Genomic DNA, 13,800 nt, shown 5'->3' on the forward strand with positions numbered 1-13,800 from the left:
GAGACTTGCGGTGATGTGCAGGATGCATTGAATGGGTGCCTGTATAGGGCCTGGGATGACATGGAACAAGGTGTTACATCATCCAGATACAAGAGTTCTAGGGTTTGAACAGCAGTTCTGAAGTCGCTTTCAGGGAAAAATTGCTTAGGAAAAAATAGGTGTTACCAGGCTGTCTTTATATTTTTTATTTGTGTATTCCTTAATGTGGAGTTGGTGTACATGCTGAATCCAATTGACTTGACATTAAGTGAAAGTTGGGTTTCAGAGCAGTCAAAGTTTTTTTTCTATAAACTTTATTATTCTCCATTGCTCATTCAACAAGAACAGAAATCGTAGCATAAATGATGCTCATTAACAGGGTAGTGTATATCGCAGCACAATTGTTGAAAAGTACAATAGCTCATACCTATACAAGAACACTGTACATGCTGCAAGGAATACATTCATCAGCTGTTTTAGAACAAACAGACATCAGTCCATTCACATGGTGTGATAGCTTAACATTAGTGGGGTACATTTAGTCGTAGTTGTAGCATAGATCGCCCTTCACCAATAGCTTGTCTACAGTTGCTGTGCCCAGGTCATAGAGATTTATATGCTCATTTTTATTCCATCCCAAAGAAATTTCAAAAACTTCAAAGTTCATGTCATTGGTACTTGTTCGTACTGTTTCTTGTTTGTTGTTCTTGGCAAATAACAGGAATCATGTCTTCTTTGGGTTGAGCTTCAGGTAGACATTGGACATCCAGATTTGGATGAACTGCAGGCAGTGTTTGAGGCAATGATGTCTAAACAGAGGAGATTTTCAGGTAGTATGGTTTATCATCTCCATATTGATGAATCTCTATGTTCTCTGTGGGTAGGCAATCAAGCAACTCCATGAAGAGGTTTAGGATGTCAGGAGACAGTATTGAACCCTGGGGAATTCCACAGGTGACAGGCATCTTTTGGGACCTAGAGTTGCCCATGTAAACAAACTGGTATCCGCCTCAAAGGTAGGAGGAGAACCAGAACGGGCATTGAAGGTGAATCCCATTCCAGACTCTGGGGTGCGTTTAAAGGTAGCATGGTCGACTGAGACAAAGGCAGCTGAGAGGTCCAGTAATATCAGGAAGCAGGAGACCTATTTATCTGTGGTGCGTGTAGATGCAGTTTTCCCTTTTGGGGAGAGAATTATGGACTGCTGAGTCAGATTTAGGTTGAAGTTGTTAAGGCGAATCCATGAGCAAAGTCTTGGTGGCGTCAATTTGAAGTTGAAATTGTGCTGATAATGAAGGGGAAGTATTTAGTTTTTGCACAACCTTTTTGCTTCTGGTCATCGCAAGGTTTGAGCCAAACTTCTCAATATGAGTTACAGGAGTTGCTCTGCTGTACCAGGATATAATTTAGTATAAACATGAATTGGTCTACTGAGTGTACCGCACAGTAGTGTTTGTAATAGAACCAAAGTCCTTTACTCCCTTTATACATGTACTTCATATGATCCTTGAAGCCTAACATTTCTTTTTGAATATTTTCTGTTGCCTCATTTGTTTTTTCAGTATATCAAGATAAATGTAATTACATGGTACTGTGACAATAAGTAATGTACATCAGCTCTTTGTGGTGTTTCAGGATATCTTCTATTTTCATTTTGTGTTCATTTGGCATGATCTAGGCAATTATGTTGAGCGTCAGGTTCAGACATGGACAAAACAGTATCGAGCCACTGAAACACAAGTGATTCCAGCTATGGAGAGACTTATTGAATGGCTTCCACTACATATTCCGGTGAGCCAGAAGACTTCGGTTGTGCAAGGCGATTTCAGGTAACAAATATCTTTATTTTTAGAGCATGAATTGATTTACTGCTTCCTTCAAGTGTAACTGAATGTTGCAGTACTTAATGCCCTCCAAGTGTATAAGAGTATAAGGAAGAGGCAGCTTTACTATGGACATCTCTCTGCTGTCTTACTCCTTTCTGATGGATACTTCTAATCACAGATTTCTTACTTGTAGAACGTGGCCTGGCAGTTGGGGCTGGCCTGCTTTTGGAGCAGGGTCAAGACTAATTTGAATATGGTTGGGTCCAACCTGAGCTGGCATGGTGTGCAAAATAACGGTGGACTGGGGTATGTCCTGTGTAATTACCAATGACTGAGATTACTTCAAGCATTCACATGGTTCAGATGTTTACTGTGCCACTATAACCGAGCTTTAACCAACTGACGAGGCCAAATTAGAACAAAACTGGTCCTTTGGTTGCTTGTGTTTCAGGTCAGGGAGGACCTGGACTAGCAGTTTGATCTGGACCGTTCCTGTTGGAGCAGAGTCAAGACTGATTTGCATATGACTGAGTTGGCATGGAGTGCAAAATAACGGTGACTGGGATGCAAACCTGAGTAATTGTCAATGACTCAAACATTCTATCCATTACTTTTTTTTATATACTTCTGTTGGATCCAATGTTGTTAATGGACCTGCACGAAGTGTGCTTTTGATATTTGTGCTCAGGGCATGAGTCCAAGTTGTGCAATCAGTGTGCCCTTATGCACCCAAAGATGCTCCAGGACCGTGACGTGAAGCTGAACATAGGAAGAACTCCCAGACCTCACGCAAGTCCTGCTCCAAGTTGAGGGTGTGGACCTGCCCCCTCTCTCTAGCCAATCTTGTGACAGGTCTTCTTCGCCATTAAAGTCATTTGGTAAGTTGAAGTCCAAATTGAAGAGGAAGCATAAGAAGGTGATGCAGGACTCAACCCCATTCCATCACTCTCTATCTAAAGAGAAGCTGCTAGGGCGTCAAAGCGCCAATCAATCCGTCTCCTGTTCCCATCCCCGATCGAGCAGCTGATTCCAATGCGCCCGAGTTCCCTAGGTCATCGGTGATGCAGCAGCATGTCAAAGCCTGTAAGGCAGCAATGCTGGATATTTTTTGCACTCTTCTTTCTCTGGCGTGCCTTTGGCCCCAAGGATACTCAGGGTTACCGCCGGTGAATCCATTCCTCTGAGCCAATGGTACACATCGTGGGTTCCACTCTTATTCCAGTGCAGACGTCCTGGCTCACAGACCTGCACTTTTTCTCCTTTGATTGATGCCGGTCCTGACGTAGCTGGCATGTGGTGCCCACTACATTGTCCTGAGCTGAATCCATCTTGACCATGACTGAGGTTGCGCTCGGACTTCTCTCCACTGTGTTCCTGTACAGCCTGATTCATACAATATACTTCCACTTCTGATGAGCTGTCCTTAGAAGCTCCACCTTCTTTTTGGTTCCGAACCTGACCAGAGTTGGCCATCTGAAGATGAAAGTGGTAATGATAGGGATGGTTTACTCCCACATGATGATGCTGACAGTTTATACATGGATTTACAGGTGGTCATTGACCTTAATATTTCCCGCGATGTGGGGTTGATTTCTCACCTTGGTCTGCCATTGGAAGAGACTGCCTCCATTATTGTGGCAATTCACTGTCCTACTGAGGTCCTGGACCTACAACTGCCTTCTGTTGAAATTAAAACAACCCCCTCTAGATACTACAACCTGGGTCTTTTTCCTCTGAGCCCTTATTACCATTCAATTAAGCCATAACTGACACTTGATGGACACTAGGTCTTAGCCTTGTTCTTGCCCACCAGTAATTAAGCTGGTGGCCAGATGCCACAAGCAAGCTTCTGGTGACCCTGATTTTCTTATGCAGCTTCCTTTTCCTGGAAGTTTGGTTATCCAAGCTTACACCATCAAAGTGAATCTTAAATAATTGAACACAACCCCCTGTGCCTCCCCCCAGACCTGGAGGTCTGGGGGGAGGATTGAGGTGTTTGGGAAATGGATGTTCTCCTTAGCCAACCGAGTCTTGAGGGCAGTAAATGTATTATACCTTTTAAGCTGATATATGCACACCCTGTGGGACATGACCAGCATGATCTTGCACGGGGTTCCAGAAGAATTTAGGGCCTTCCTGGCTCAAATCATTTCGACAAAAAAGCTGACTCTGTCCTAGAACATTTTAAGGTATGTTGGGCTACACCACATTCTCTGAGCCTCTCAACCCCTGCCAGAAAGTTTTCCTATTGGTTCCACCCTTTTCGCAGTTATTCCAGAGAGTGGAGTACAGGCCATCCCAGGCCCCACACTGCCTTCAAGCCAATCCTTCCATGGCAGGGGAAGGGGATCTGGCAGACAACATGCAGGGCACCAGTGGCATTGATCTTCCCAGTCCAAGCTGCGTTAGTTTTCCCTTAGTGGCTCTCTATCGCCCTGTTGGGTTTAGAATGGAACACTTTCTCCCAGGGTGACAGTCCATCACATCCTACAGATGGGTCCTCCAGATCATTCAGCAGGGCTATCCTATTCCATTCTGTTACGACCCACTGCAGCTTCCACTCACATCAGAGCATCTTTTAGAGGAGTACCTAACCATCTCACTAAAAGAAGTGCAAGCTCATCTGTCCAAACGGGCCTTCAAGAAAGTTCCAGACCCAGAAATAGGACATAGTTGTTAATCCCACTATATCCTCAGGCCGAAGAAGAATGGGGGCTTTTGTCCTATTTTACATCTTCGCTGTTAGACGGACCGGGAGGGTCGGCCGAGGACAAGAGGAGAGGTCTCCGGGGAGAGCCGTCTCCAGCGATCGTACAGACAAATAACTTCCCCCCCACAGACAGATACCACACAAGGATAAGATTTAGCGTTCTTTATATGCACTTCTTAAGGTACGATGAAATGGTACAAGGAGGTCTGGACTCAGGGGTCCCCTCGATTAAGTCTCTCAAGATAGGAAAAGGGGTAGCGGGACAGTCTGTTTACCAGTCTGGTAGTTCGGATGATATGGTGATTAGCTCACAATCCTCGAGCTTGGTGGTTTAGCTGGTACGGGCCGCGGCAGCGCCAGCAGGTCCCGGTGGAGATGGTCGATACACGGTCCGCGGCAGCGCCAGCAGGTCCCGGTGGAGATGGTCGAGGTACGGTCCACGGCAGCGCCAGCAGGTCCCGGTGAAGGTGGTCGTTACAACGGTCCGCGGCAGCGCCAGCAGGTCCCGACGAGGATGGATGTTGCAGAAGGCCGCGGCAGCGCCAGCAGGCAGGACGATAGTTCGCAAGGTAGGGCTACGGCAGCGCCAGTAGTCCGTCAAGGCTGAGTTCTCTCGGTGTCTCTCGACTCCAGGATACAACTGCCTCCCTGCTCCGGAGCTGCCCCAGTTATAGGGCAGGCGCCCTTTGATGTCCGGACCCTCGCACTTGGAGGTCGGAGGGTCCGGGATGAAGGTGTCCAGACACCCAGCAGGGGGTGGAGCCAGCGCCTGGGGGAGCTGGAGGCGATCGGCACCTGGCGGGGGAGAGTCCTTGGCGCTTCGTTCTCTCATTGACCTGCCAAGTGGTCCGCTCACCTCCTGGGTGGAGGGTGGTGCCGGGATGTCGGGGCCGGCCAGGCCCAGGGTTAGGGTCGGATGAAGGCCACGCGGCCTCGTGGCGCAGGGCCCAAGATGGCGGCTTGACCCGGCCGGGGGAGCCGGTGGTGGCTTGGGTCCGTGATACATGGAGGTCCGAGGGCAGGAATTCCGTCGGGAGACGGGGTGCGGGTGATTCTCGTGGGTCACGCCTGGTGGGCCTGGGCTGGGGCCCTGTCATGCGGGGAGGGAGCCAGCCCTTCGTGTGGCCTGTCCAACATGCGTCCCCCCCAGCTGAAGGCGGGGAGAGTCACCCATCTCCTTGGGGACTTTCCTCGTCGAGGCGGAAAAAGCGTGACAGGCCATCCGCGTTGGCGTGGTCTTGGCCCGGTCGGTGCTCCACGGTGAAGTCCATTCCCTGCAGGGAGATGGACCAGCGCAATAGTTTTGGGTTCTCCCCCCGCATCTGCATCAGCCACTGCAGGGGTCGATGGTCGGTTTGTACCCGGAAGTGGGTACCGAAGAGATAGGGCCGGAGCTTTTTGAGGGCCCACACCACTGCGAAGGCCTCCCTCTCGATTGTGCTCCAGCGCTGTTCTCGGGCCAGGAGACGTCGGCTGATGAAGGCCACCGGCTGGTCATGACCTTCGGGGTTCACTTGAGAAAGAACCGCCCCGATGCCGTGGTCGGAGGCGTCTGTCTGTACCACGAATTCCCGACTGTAATCGGGGGCCTGGAGTACAGGGGCGGTGCACAGGGCGGCCTTCAGCTTTTCGAAGGCCGCTTGACAATCGGGGGTCCAGTTAATCCGCTTCGGTAGGTTTTTGGACGTGAGACCCGTGAGGGGCCCCACAATGCTGCCGTAGTCCCTCACGAACCGCCGGTAGTAGCCGGTGAGCCCCAAGAAGGCTCCGACCTCGGTCTGGGTGACGGGGGGCTGCCAGGACTGGATGGCAGCAATTTTAAGTTGCAGCGGGGCCACCAGCCCGCTTCCCACCTGGTGCCCAAGGTAGGTCACGGACCCTTGACCAATTTGGCATTTGCCGGCCTTAATCGTGAGGCCGGCCCGCTGGAGGGCCTGTAGGACCTCTTGGAGGTGGAGGAGGTGGTCGGACCAGTGGCGGCTGTATACAGCGATATCGTCCAGGTAGGCCGCGCTGAACTCTTCGAGCCCCGCCAAGACCTGGTTCACAAGACGTTGAAACGTGGCGGGGGCGTTCTTCATGCCGAAGGGCATGACCTTGAAGTGGTAGTGGCCATCGGGGGTAGAGAAGGCAGATCGTTCCTGAGCCCGGGGTGTGAGGCCGATCTGCCAGTAGCCCGCTGTTAGGTCGAAGATACTGAGGTAGCGGGCGGCCCCCAGCCGGTCGATCAGTTCGTCCGCCCGGGGGATAGGATGAGCGTCGGTCCGGGTGACAGCGTTCAAGCCCCGGTAGTCGACGCAGAATCTCAGTTCAGGTGTGGTGCCGGGGGCAGCGGCTTTGGGTACCAATACAACCGGGCTAGCCCAGGGACTGTCCGAGGGCTCGATGACCCCGATCGTGAGCATTCTGGCTACTTCTTCTTGTAGGCCCGGTGTCGGATAGGGGGACTGTCCCCGGTGTCCACGTCGTGCAAGCACCAAGGGGTGACCCCGGGGGTGAGGAAGAACAGTGTAGCGAACCACAGCAGGAGGTCCCGGCAGCCCTGGCGTTGCTCTGGGGTGAGGGCATCGGAGAGCCGGACCCCGTCCACGGAACCGTCGTTCTCCTGAGCCTTCAGTAGATCCGGGAGGGGTTCGGAGTCTTCCTCTGCCCCACTGTCCGTAGCCATCAGGAGGCTAAGTTCTGAGCGCCCAAAGTGTGGTTTGAGTCTGTTGGTGTGGAGGACCCGAAGGGGGTTCCGGGGGGTCCCCATGTCGATGAGGTAAGTGACGGGGCTTTTGCGCTCGACCACTTTGAAGGGCCCCGTCCACTTATCTTGCAAGGCACATGGTTCGGTGGGGGACATCACCCACACTTGTTGACCAGGTTCGAACTCGACGGAGGAGGCATTGTGATCATACCACCTCTTCATGTCTTCCTGGCTGGCCTCGAGGTTCGCCTTGGCCATCTCCCTGAAGCGCCGAGTCTGGTTGCGTAGGGCCAGGAGGTACCTGAAGACGTCTGGAGGGGTCTTTAGGGGGGCCATCTCCCAACCTTCTTTGACTAGGCTGAGGGGCCCTCGCACAGGGTGCCCGTACAGGAGTTCGAAAGGGCTAAAACCGAGGGATTTCTGGGGAACTTCCCGGTAGGCGAAGAGGAGGCACGGGAGTAGTACATCCCACTGGCGACGGAGGGGCTCTTCCAATCCCCCAATCATCCCCTTGAGAGTGCGGTTGAATCGCTCCACTAGTCCATTCCCTTGGGGGTGATAGGGGGTCGTGAATCTGTAGGTGACCCCGCACTGTTGCCAGAGGGACTTCATGTATTTGGAGATGAAGTTCGTCCCTCGGTCGCTGACGACTTCTCGGGGGAAGCCCACCCGGGAGAAGATCCCCATTAGGGCCCGGCCAACCACTGGAGCGGTCACAGTTCGTAGGGGCACCGCCTCGGGGTAGCGGGTGGCGTGGTCCACCAGTACTAGGATGAACCTGTGTCCTTGCGCCGTGCGGGGGTCCAGGGGCCCCACAATGTCTATCCCTACCCTCTCGAACGGGGTAGTGACCACTGGGAAGGGTTGTAGAGGGGCTTTCAGCTTATGGCCACTCTTCCCGCTGGCTTGGCACGTGGGGCAGGACCGGTAGTGGTTCAGGACGTCGTTCCTCATCTTCGGCCAGAAAAAGTGGGTTACTAGGCGACTGTAAGTTTTGTCCTGGCCCAGGTGTCCAGCCAGGGGTACATCGTGGGCCAGGTTGAGCAGAAAGTCTCTGAAGCGGAGAGGTACCACTAGTACTCGACCGGCCCCTAGCTCTGCGATTCTTTGTTCGCTGTATAGCAGGTCGTTATCCCAGTAGACCCAGTGAGTTCCGGTGGAGTCCCCTGCGCTCTGGGCGCTGGCTTGTTGGCGGAGTCCCTCGAGGGAGGGGCAGGTCTTTTGCTCCTGGCGGAACTGTTCCTGGGTGGGCCCCCCTTCTTGACGCCATTGAGCCAGGCCGGGTAAGTCCTGGGGTTGCGTGTCCCCTTCGATCGTTGGTTCCGGGGGGTTGGCCTCGTCGTTGCCTTCTACTGGGGCGACCGGGGGCGGAGGTGCTGGCCATTCCGGTTCTTCGGATCGGGGGACGGCACGGGCGGCCATGGACCGGGTGGTTACGCAGGCCCAGTCCGGGAGGCCCAGCATCCCCAGGTGCTCTCTTCTCTCGACGGTGGCCCACGGGGAACTCTCAAGGTCATTCCCCAGGAGGCAGTCCACGGGGGCATCATCCCGGACCGTCACCTTCAACAGGCCGGAGACCCCTCCCCATTCGAAGGGGACGCAGGCCATTTGACACAGACTTTCGGAGTTGTCGGCTGAGCGGACGGGGCAGAGAATGTTCGGCAGGATCTGCTCGGGCTTCACCAGGTGACAGCGGACGGCCGTCACACTGGCGCCTGTGTCACGTAAGGCCTCGGCCCGATGCCCATTAATGGTCACCCACTGACCGTATTTCCTGGTGTTGGCGGGTAGGGGAGCCCGCGGGACCATGTCTTTTCCCCCTAGACACGCTAGAACCATGGCGGCCGGTTCCCACTCTTGCTGGGCCGGCTCATACTCTTCCTGTTCCTCTGATAGTCGTTCTTCCCCCAGGGCGGCGGCAGCCACCTGGCGGGGCTTGGGCGTTTGGTTCTGCGGGCAGCTCGGGTCATTGGCGTAGTGGCCGACTCGCTGGCATCGGTGGCACGTGACGTTGGCTCGGAACCCAGGACGCATCGGGGGGTTGCCCCGGCCGGTCGGGGGCAGGGTGCTGGTCACGGTTGTTGCCGGGGGGCTGTCTCTCCCTCGCCCCTGGCCTCCTCCTCCTCCCCGGGGACGGTGCTGGCCTTGGTTGCTTCGGTTTTGCTCGTGTGGTCCTCTCCGGCCCACTCGGGTGCTTTCCCATCGATCAGCCTCAGCGGCGAGCTGCCGGGGGTCAGTCAGTTTACTGTCGAGGAGGTGCTGCCTGAGCTCGACGAAACAGTTGTTCGACAGGTGTTCCCATACCATAAGGTTAAAGAGTTGTTCGTAGGTTGTTACCTGGCTCCCCTTGATCCAACCCTCGAAGGCTCGGCTGAAATAGTTGACGTACTCCACCCAAGTTGTACCCGGGATCCGGGTGCAATCTCTGAACCTCTGGCGGTACATCTCGGGTGTGAGGCCGTAGCGGGTGAGGAGGGCAGCCTTCATGTGGTCGTAGGACGACATTTGGTGATCTGGGAGCTGCAGCAGGGCATCGCGGCCTTCGTTGACGAACCTCCCCCATAGTCCGGCTCCCCAATCACTCCGGTCGATCTGGTGGGAGGTCATGGCGATCTCGTAGGCTTTGAACCACTGTTGTATGTCGTCTTCTCGAACATACTCTCGGACAACATCTTTGGGGATGTGGACTTTTTTCTCGGTTGCCCCCGGGGTGTGCGGTCGCTCAGGCATCCCCGGTTCTTTATTCTGTTTCCGAAGTTCTATTTCCGCCAGTTTGCGCTCGTGTTCGAGTGTTATTCTTTTTTCCTCAAGCTCTCTCTGTCTTTGCTTTTCTTCTCGCTCTTCTCGGAGCCGCAGATGCTCTAGATTTATTTTCTGCTCGGCTAACTTGAGTTCACCGTCCATCTTGAGTCGTGCCATTTCCAATTCGTGTAGTCTGGTTCTTTCTCTTTCCTGGATCTCCTCCTGCGAGAGGCCCGTTCCCCGCTCCTCGGGAGCCGTGGCGTTCCCCTCTGGTGCGACACTGTTTTGGTCGGAGGGTCCGGCGATCCCAGTTTCTGTCCACGACTCAAGGGCGTGCTTCAAATCATCTTTGGTACTCAGGCCGGTGGTAGCAATGCCTAGTTCCATGCAGAATTGTTTAAGTTCGCGGTGGCTATATTCTTCCAACTTATCCATTTGGAACTTTTCAGTGGAACCGCTATCTTTGGCTGACATCGTGGTTTTGTCGTGGGGTGAGCTACTCTCTGTACGATTACGCGTTGATTCGGATCGCGCCGCTGGCCACCAATGTTAGACGGACCGGGAGGGTCGGCCGAGGACAAGAGGAGAGGTCTCCGGGGAGAGCCGTCTCCAGCGATCGTACAGACAAATAACTTCCCCCCCACAGACAGATACCACACAAGGATAAGATTTAGCGTTCTTTATATGCACTTCTTAAGGTACGATGAAATGGTACAAGGAGGTCTGGACTCAGGGGTCCCCTCGATTAAGTCTCTCAAGATAGGAAAAGGGGTAGCGGGACAGTCTGTTTACCAGTCTGGTAGTTCGGATGATATGGTGATTAGCTCACAATCCTCGAGCTTGGTGGTTTAGCTGGTACGGGCCGCAGCAGCGCCAGCAGGTCCCGGTGGAGATGGTCGATACACGGTCCGCGGCAGCGCCAGCAGGTCCCGGTGGAGATGGTCGAGGTACGGTCCGCGGCAGCGCCAGCAGGTCCCGGTGAAGGTGGTCGTTACAACGGTCCGCGGCAGCGCCAGCAGGTCCCGACGAGGATGGATGTTGCAGAAGGCCGCGGCAGCGCCAGCAGGCAGGACGATAGTTCGCAAGGTAGGGCTACGGCAGCGCCAGTAGTCCGTCAAGGCTGAGTTCTCTCGGTGTCTCTCGACTCCAGGATACAACTGCCTCCCTGCTCCGGAGCTGCCCCAGTTATAGGGCAGGCGCCCTTTGATGTCCGGACCCTCGCACTTGGAGGTCGGAGGGTCCGGGATGAAGGTGTCCAGACACCCAGCAGGGGGTGGAGCCAGCGCCTGGGGGAGCTGGAGGCGATCGGCACCTGGCGGGGGAGAGTCCTTGGCGCTTCGTTCTCTCATTGACCTGCCAAGTGGTCCGCTCACCTCCTGGGTGGAGGGTGGTGCCGGGATGTCGGGGCCGGCCAGGCCCAGGGTTAGGGTCGGATGAAGGCCACGCGGCCTCGTGGCGCAGGGCCCAAGATGGCGGCTTGACCCGGCCGGGGGAGCCGGTGGTGGCTTGGGTCCGTGATACATGGAGGTCCGAGGGCAGGAATTCCGTCGGGAGACGGGGTGCGGGTGATTCTCGTGGGTCACGCCTGGTGGGCCTGGGCTGGGGCCCTGTCATGCGGGGAGGGAGCCAGCCCTTCGTGTGGCCTGTCCAACATTCGCCCTCTAAATTCCTGTGGAAGGACACATTCAGAATACTCACACTGGCCCAGGTTCTGCCTATCCCTGATCCAGGTGACTGGATTGTAGCATTGTACCTGGAGGAAGTTTACTTTTTTAATGTACCCGCTATGCAGTCCCACAGATGTTACCTGCAGTTCAAAGTTGGCCAAGAGCATTTTCAGTTTACAGTGCTCTCTTTTGACCTTACCCCAGTGCCCCTCAAGTGTTCACGGTAGTGCTGGTTGCCACCCATCTTCAGAGATTGGGGTTACCAATGTTCCTATACCTTGATGACTTCCTGTTAAAGGTAGGCTTACCACAGTCAGTCGTAGACCACCTCCAGAAGATGGTGCACCTCCTAACAACTTTGAGTTTCTGGATTAGTGACCCAAAGTCACACCTGACTCTTTCACAGAGAAATCCTTTTATAGGCGCTATTATGGACACAGTGCAGTTGAAGGCTTTTCCTCTGTCGCAACGAGTGCTGGACATTCGGACAATGGCCCCGATGTGTCAGCCTCAGTCCTGGATCTGGGTGAGAGCCGCTCTGAGGCTTCTTGGTCCGTTAGCCTCGTGCATCTTTGTTGTCTACTGCATCAGGTGGCATAGACAAGCCCTGTAGTCTGATTTGAACTCTCAGTGGGCCCAGCTCCAAGGAAACCTGCCTGATGTCATCCAGGTTTTGTAGGAGACTGTACAAGATCTGTAGTGGTGGCTGCCCGACTCCAACCAGACCAGATGCAGACCCTCCTCGCCCTTCCCCTCCCAGAACTGATGGTGGTGACTGATGCATCACTTCTGGGTTGGAGATGTCATCTGGGAGAGGTGGAGATCAAAGGACACTGGTCTCTGACTCAAATCCAGCTTCATATCAATCTCTTTGAGTTGATGGCAATTCATCTGGTGTTGAAGTCCTTGCTACCCTCCATCAAGGGAAGACTAGTACAGGTTCTCCAAGACAAAATCACAGTGATACTGCAACAAGCAGTGTAAAGTGGCGGTCCCTGTTCCTGTGCCAGAAGGCTGTCCACCTTTGAGGGTGGCTGGAATGTCAGGGCATCGCCCTGATTGTGAACCACCAGGTGGGATCCTTGAATGCACAGGCGAATAATCTCATCCGGTAGTACCTGGCGGATCACAAATGGCAGCTGCATACCGAGGTGGCAAAGGGCATCTTACAACAATGGAGAGAACTCTGGCTAGATCTCTTTGCACCCATTGAGAATGTGCACTGTTCAAACTTGGATTTCCAGGAAAGGCTTTTCCTAGAAGCTGCATTTTGGCTGGAGTGGACCAAGTGATCCCTGTATGGCTTCCCACCTCTGCCTGTCCTGCTCAGTTCCGAAGAAAATTGGGAACAACTGGACCCAAGTCATCTTAGACATCATAGTGTCCCCTGATTGGGGTAGGAGAGCGTGGTGCCCTTACCTTGTGGGCATGTGAATCTGCCATCCGATCAGTGTACCACTTCTGGAGGATCTTCAGTCGCAGCAAAGGGCAAGATTCTCCACCCAAACCTGCAATTTACGCCACCATGAGCGATTTTATACCTGAAGTTGGGGATGTCATCCGGACTGCAAGGCGCCCTTCCACAAAGCAATTTATGCCTGTTTTTTGGAAAACTCTGTGGGCTGCTGTAGGGTCCGCAAGACAGTTCCTTTGCCAGCCAAACTTTTAGTTAGCTATTTTGTTTTTTCATTTTGCTTTGGCCCAGCAAAGCCTTTCAGTTGACACCATTAAATGTTTGTTTAACCCACCAGTTGTAATGGATTTTCTTAAAGGTTTGATATACATAATTCCTTCCAGACCTTAATTTGGGGTTGACATTTATCATGAGAGCTGCCTCCAAGCGGATACACAGCTGCTCATTGTGTCTTCTGACCCTCAAGACTATCTTCCTCATCATGATCCTTTCAGCTCATCACATAAGTGTTCTCCAGGTCTTCTTGGTGCAACCATCCTGCACCATCTTCGTTCCAGACAAACTGGTGCTGAGAACCAGAACAGCTTTTGTGGCAAAAGCTGTGACTCCCTTTCACGTTGGGCAGCCATTTTCCTCCCACCATTCTTTGCTCTACCTTATACCGTGAAAGAGGAGAGACTCCAATTGCTGTATCCCAAAAGGGTCTTGAGCTTTTACATCAAGATAAGGTGGTACAGAGAAGGACTTTGTTAAGGTGTATAGTCCTTTGCATT

General features: G+C 53.6%; 1 protein-coding gene across 8 annotated transcripts in view; it reads left to right on the plus strand.

Annotated features, from left to right (window-relative positions):
- Positions 1–13,800, plus strand: part of ACAD10 (acyl-CoA dehydrogenase family member 10) — a 482,886-nt gene that overhangs the window by 254,688 nt on the left and 214,398 nt on the right. For all 8 annotated transcript variants that reach the window (XM_085633523.1, XM_085633522.1, XM_085633520.1 and 5 more), the window contains one exon: positions 1,658–1,808. In XM_085633523.1, coding sequence (XP_085489649.1) covers positions 1,658–1,808 — 151 coding nt within the window. The remainder of the gene's footprint in view (positions 1–1,657; positions 1,809–13,800) is intronic.

This window comes from Triturus cristatus, chromosome 11 (assembly GCF_964204655.1).
Source record: "Triturus cristatus chromosome 11, aTriCri1.1, whole genome shotgun sequence".
In the NCBI taxonomy this organism is placed as follows: Eukaryota; Metazoa; Chordata; class Amphibia; order Caudata; family Salamandridae; genus Triturus; species Triturus cristatus.